At 32.2% G+C, this 6638-nt stretch overlaps 1 protein-coding gene across 1 annotated transcript in view; it reads right to left on the reverse strand.

The window, feature by feature from the left end:
* Positions 1 to 5452, reverse strand: part of LOC134282190 (uncharacterized) — a 31086-nt gene extending 25634 nt beyond the window's left edge. The window contains exons 1-5 of the mRNA XM_062764627.1: positions 5310 to 5452; positions 5101 to 5171; positions 4311 to 4487; positions 3923 to 4000; positions 2963 to 3070 (exon numbers count right to left, since the gene is read on the reverse strand). Of these exons, the coding sequence (XP_062620611.1) occupies positions 2963 to 3070; positions 3923 to 4000; positions 4311 to 4487; positions 5101 to 5171; positions 5310 to 5388 (513 nt within the window). The 5' untranslated portion in view covers positions 5389 to 5452. The remainder of the gene's footprint in view (positions 1 to 2962; positions 3071 to 3922; positions 4001 to 4310; positions 4488 to 5100; positions 5172 to 5309) is intronic.
* Between the last annotated feature and the right edge of the window lie 1186 nt (positions 5453 to 6638).

Genomic DNA, 6638 nt, shown 5'->3' on the forward strand with positions numbered 1-6638 from the left:
AAGAGAATGACTGGAAATTTATGGTGAAGATAGATATGTTGTCAATACGTTCAATGGATTCCATATTGAAATGGCAGCTTAAAAACTGCTTGGTGATTTGTTGAAAGGAAGCGGCTGGATGACTGCATTGATTCAAGCAGAAGTTGCATATTCTGGAACTGCTGAGTCTTTCCTAGCATTTTTTTTTAAACCTTGCTTAAATAAGATAGGATAATCAAATTACTGCATGCTGTCTGTATGACTTGATAAAAAGGAACTCAATAATTGTGATGAAATTGAAATAGATGATTTATTTTTCTTGGAGGTCAAAACTAAAAAAAAGATTTCACAATTTAAATTTTGGTAAAGAATTTTGTTGGAACTCGTTGTCTTTACTTTGTAAGGTCTTGCAGAGAATCAGATGTTAGGCTTTACAAAGAATGCTAGTAATTCCCGTTGGTCACATCAAATATGTTCGATGGGTACCATTTCACCTTTGGGTGCAATGTCAAAACACCCGGACATATGTTTAGTGATAAATTAAAAAAGGAATTTACTTAGAAAAAATAATAGTTTTCAAACTTTGCCATTGGTCAAGCCCATGAGCATAACAATGCTATTTGTAAAAAAGTGTTGGTTACATGTAACAGAAGATCCGGTGATGGTTAGCGGAAGATCCAGCTGCATTAAAGGTGGTAGCTGGTCCAGGAATCAGCAAACTTACAAAGGAGTTCACATGAACATGTTGAAATGTTCAAGAGAAGAAGAAAAATATCACGAAGAAAGTCATGCTGCTCAAGAAAGTTTTTTTTTCAAAAGTAAATCGGGCTATACCTACATGTATAATTTTGGAAATGGGAAAAACGTTTGAGGAAGAGTTGCTTGATCTTTATAGTTGTTGTCGAAACTGATAGTGCAGGATTTTATAGTTGTTGTCGAAACTGATGAAACTGCTGGATGAAATATTAAAAAAAGGATACATTGGGAAAGAACAATATTAGGTATTCCTTTTAAGAGTATCTGAAGGTGATAATCAAGGTTTTATGAACTTGTTCAGAAGGATAAATTTCGCATATTCAATCCAAAGCAAAATTTTGATTCTTCAAAGTCAAAGTTGGCAAATTTTGAAGATGAGCAGTTTTTCTGTTATTTATTTTCTGTCACAGTAGGCAATGCGATGTGCAAGAACTTTCTGATCATGAAAACCAGGACACCTCTCTCTCTCTTTCACAAAATGTTTTTTAATAATGTTTTAAATTTCAATTGATGCCTATTTTGGAAGCAGGAAAAGAGTTGCCAAATAATGTACTGACAGAAGATTGTTAGTTATATCATTGAAACAGCTTTTGTAATTGACAGTGCATCATTAGTCAATTCTAAACAACCTGAAATTTTAACAAATATGCCAATGTAATTATTCTTTGGCACATTAATTCTCTTGTAAAAGGTAATATGAGGGTAGACACTATCTTCCGTGTTCAGAAAAAGGATAGTTTTAAGGCAGAAACTGAAAAGAAATGTGGCATGGGTCTTGAAGTAACCGTGAACACTAGACCGCCAAAGTCACTTTCTTTCAGTGTGACAAGAACAAAACTGAATTGGGGGAGGGGGGTTAGCTGGCAGAATTATATTCACGATTACAGAGGCAACTATAATTGTAGTAAAGGGAAAAAACTGTCAATATAAGCAAAGCTATAGATACCAACTTTATACCGCTTTGCTAACATGAAGAAGCTGACACCAGTATGTTCCTTCATGCAAAAAATGCAGCACCTGGTGGTAGCAGCACAGATCAATCTACATGGTTAGTTCGGATACAGACGTTGTTGTGTAACTCTTTTGATGAATTTAATGTGGATCAGCAATGAATGACATTTTGAAAGGGCAAGGATTTGAGATGAATAACAATTTATAATGTTGTTAGATCACTGGAACCATGTCAATTGCATAACCATTCTTTCATGCATTCACGGGTAGTGATACAGTGTCGGCCTTTGTTTGGAAAGGTAAAAAGACAGCATGACAGGTCATGAATATATTTGAGAACGCCAAAGAAATATTCAAATCCAATTTTGAAGCACCCCTTGTCAAACCTTTAATCAATGCACTGGAAGAATTTGTTGTCATCATGTACAATCAGCAATGCGAATAGCATTAATGACGCTTGCCTTGATCCCCTCCCTAAAGAGCTGCTCTTGTAAAGCAGATTTGGAGACCTGGATTGCATGATGGTCATTCATGGGGTCAGTCACTACTAGTATGCAAGTGGCTAACCATACCCTCACCTTCCAGTTATGATTGAGTAAAAAAACGTAAATTTTGTGCCCCACACTGTACATTCTTGCCAGCAATTGTGCAACATGTCAAGAACTATTAAAATGTTGGTGTAATATAACTTCAACTGCTTCAGGTCCAGATTACCTTACATTGCTTTCTGCAGCTACACACGTTTCAGAACATTAATTCAGTCATGTGCTTAAAACAGCTTTTGTTTGTATCTAAGCGCATGCGCAGTGTATGTATATATAGAATGGAGCTCAAATTATATCATGTACCAAGTTCCCTTTTATTATTTTAGAAGAAATAAAAGTATTACCGAGGAAGGATGAAAATATTTGGAAAAATTATTTTAAAAAGGCGCCATTTTGAAATAAGTGGCGGCCATCTTGAAAATGGCCAAAACTTGAGTGGCCAACTATATTTCTTATTTCAGTAATAGTCAAAGAACCTTCATGCAAAATTTGGTGCTTGTATCCGCAAGTGAAATATTTTCCCCACTATCCGCTCCGCTATATGTTTACATGAAACGGTTTAAATAAATTTCTTTTAATCCAATTGAAATTTAACATTGCGTAATGACTGTTAAGTTGTTTTTGCACATTGAGGTTTTACAGGAAGATATACTAAGTTAAAAGATTGTAATTATGAAATTACCAGGTTGCTTTATGGGTACATATATTTATTTAAATCATAACAATGTTACCTGATCCCCAGAAATCTGCTCTATCAGAGATTGTGCCGGGGTTAAAGGGTGCTTGTCCATGCCTTGACCTTTTGCAATCATTGATAATTCGGGATGCAAACCTTTGGCCTTTAAAATATAACAGTTTTATCATTCAACCAGAAACATAAATATTTTCTTTTCATTTATACATGTTATATTTTAGATTCAACAAATAGACAACAGAATTTCAACACTAAACGGAAAAATAAAACTGAATAATTAATAGGGACCCTGACCAAAAATGATTAAGTAAAATTTAGGAAACTCTTGTGAATTAAAGTACCAAAAGATTTAATCAAAGGCCATGGTGTTCTTTATCACAATTTCAGTTTTCCTCTATCCAAAGGAAGGCAATTATTGGTCAAAAAACAAATGTTTCTTTAAAGAATTATCATTGTGTCAAACGATGTTCTTTAATTTATACTATTTAAAATATATAACACATCGACGACGATGCTCCAGAAGCAATCTATACATTAATCAAAGATGAAATATATGAAGATAACAGTATTGAGGCTCAAAAGTCAATTAAACAATACGATTTTTGGGGCAAAGCATACAAGAAGCTCTAAAAGTTTGATCATCAGAGGTGGGATCAGGTGCCATAAATAAGAGAAAAAGATGTTTACTCTTTATGCACCCGCAATAAAGCTTAATGTAATATTTCTATCATAGAGTCCATATCGTCAAACTTTATTCAGAAAAATTCTTCTTCAGCTCATGTATTTGTTGACACTTGCTTTATTTTCATACAAATAAACTTGACTAGACGGAATCCCAAGGATATTTATGTTTACGGGTTTCAATTATATGCTTCATTTATAAAACAGTCCATGTGTATTCAATTAAAAAAATTGATAAACAGTCGACACCATACCCGAAGGCTAAAAATTCTCATTATTATTTTACAGAGAAATTTTTCAGGCAGGTAGATCTGACCTTGAAGACTCTCCCGTTCTTCTCCACCGCCATTCCTTCCAGTAGTTTCATTAACTTCACGTCATCCGGGTCCACGTCCTAGAGGGGAATTAGATTGACCGTGACTTAATAATTCACTTCAATGAACACTTCAATTTTATACTTGATGATTTTATTATTTTAATGTACAAAAAAATTCCCTAATTCCATGCTAATGAAGATTTTTATACATGTATTTTTTTTTTTAAAGAAATCAAATGGGAGATGTTTTCATTTATTGCTAGATAGATTTTACTCGTCCAAATGTTAAAATACAAGCTATAAAAATATTTTTCATTCTTCCAGAGAGAGAGAGAGAGAGAGAGAGAGAGAGAGAAAAGAAAAAAGAAAGAAAAGAGAGAGTCCTTACTTCTTCATCAATCATTTTGCTGTGTTTTTCCTGAGGGTTATTCTTTTTCTGACCATCTTTCTCTTTAGATTTTTGTTCCTTTTCTTTCTTGGCTTTTCTCTTTTGGGCAAAATCAAGATCTTCCTGTCCAAAGTAGTTTTTGAAAAGTCTCCTTCCTTTTTCTTCATGGTCGATTCTCTATATTCACATGCATGCAACATTAAATTAAGTTCATTTTTAAAGAAAGCTTTATCGACATGGCACCTGATCCCACCTCTGATGTTCTGGAGGTCAGTGCTTGCTCCGCTACTGTTTTGTTTTGTTTAATGGGCTTTTGAGCTCGAATACTCTTCGTTATCTCCACATATTTTAAAATGAAAAATACAAAACTAAGAAGTATTAAAAAAATAAGCATTAAAAAGTAACGGAAAAGACTTTGCAACAACCCCATGCACAAGAGACCATGAATGAAATTTTAATAAATTTTGTTTTAAAGGAAAACAAAATTAAGTCAAATCATACATCACAAAAATCTTATTTCTTATTCCATTTTCATTCAAATTTAATTTAGAAAAGCCGTGCATGCCCTTCATTGGTTACAAATAAAACTAATACATGTAATGTTAATCAAGTATTTAGAGATATTTACAGTTAACTAGTTACATTACTTTTAATAGATATTTAAATATGATGACAAAACGAATTAGAGTCAATACTTTAAATAATCAAATACATTAATTGGGTAACATTTAGATTTTAAATACAATTATATCCATTAACACAAGAAATTTAAAACAAAACTATTAAATACCGCTGCTTTTTCTTCAGGTTCGCTTTCCTTTAAAAATTCCAGCAATTCTCGAACTTCTTCTCTGATGAAATCTAGTAAATGATAATTCTGATTTATTTATTTTTATTAATTTCTTCAATTAATTATTTCCAAAACAAAACAAAAGTAGTGCAATTCTTCTCAATGTATATGTTATGCAACTGCGTAATAAAAATAAAACCCCAGAATACCTTCATCTTTCTCTTTTACGTGTACAGAAAATGTAGAATTCCAAAGTACTAAAACCACAAAACACACTTGTATCAGCATTTTCAACTGAATAATGGGTAGAAATCATTGTACATCAGGTCTTATAAAGGGGTCACGTAGCGAGCACACGGGTTACCGACATTAAAGAAACTTTTCTAATGCTACATATTTTTTTTTTCAATTTTCCATTCATTTATCAGTTGATTTGACGGGTGGGTGAACAACATGCAAAAATCAACAACTGCCCCATGATAAATATGTTTACTGTTTGTAATAGACGATACACTACAAAGTCGCCATTAAAGAAATTAAAATGGCATGAAATAGATAATTCAATGCCTTCCAGCTATTTTTTACCTTTTTACACTCAAGGGTCTGGTTGTTCAAAAGACAGTAAAATTTAACACATTAGTTAACACATAGAAAACACTGTATTTAATTAAACCATCTTTTGGACAACCGGACGCTGACAAACAGTAAGTGAACTAGTACGTATCGTACGGACTAAAAACTGGATCAAGATAAACTAAAATTTCAAAACCTTGACTCATGTGTTTACCTTTCAGATCAAAGCAAATTTTATTATATTAAAAATAATTTCATCAAAACAATTTTTTTTCATATTGAATGATGTTGCTAAAACTTATTGCAGTCTCAATATGCAAATATGAACTGGATTTAATATGAAAAGTAAGATAACTTATAACCAACTGGAAAAAAATATTCTAAAGAAAATAAAATTACTCTTTTACAATAACTTTAAATTTAAATAGACTATTAAATCATATTTCATTAAAGCATTACATGGTAATTTCTTGTATGAATTAATTCGAAGGGCTGGTTAGCAAACACCATTCATCTTTAATTCTAATACAGTAACTGAACATGTGTTTTTCATACAAATTATAGGCCATTATTTTCATACTGATTTTTTTGTCTTTGTCCAATTACCAGTTTGTGAAGAGGTATGACTTACTCCTTCATGGCATCTGATTCCATCTCTGATTTTTCATAGGTCCGTGTTTGCATGCTGTCAGTTTGTTTAGTTTAATAAAACTTCTAAGCACGAACTGTTAACTTTAAACATTTCATTTAGAATATAATAAATATACCATCACCTCAATGTAGTGTTTATTTTTTTTTCAAATGAGCATTCTGTATAAAGTTAATTTCTAAACTGGTGTAGCCTTCTCACAGATAAGTTGAAAATAAAAGGGTATCAATAATTTTAAACTAGTTATCTAATATTAAACAAATTCTATGTCGTTTATTGCAACTTTTTTCCAAATATGCTGTTTCGGTCGAATCTT

The sequence above is a fragment of the Saccostrea cucullata genome, unplaced genomic scaffold, assembly GCF_032062105.1.
Source record: "Saccostrea cucullata isolate Sc308-1 unplaced genomic scaffold, CSIRO_AGI_Scuc_v1 ctg5896, whole genome shotgun sequence".
In the NCBI taxonomy this organism is placed as follows: Eukaryota; Metazoa; Mollusca; class Bivalvia; order Ostreida; family Ostreidae; genus Saccostrea; species Saccostrea cuccullata.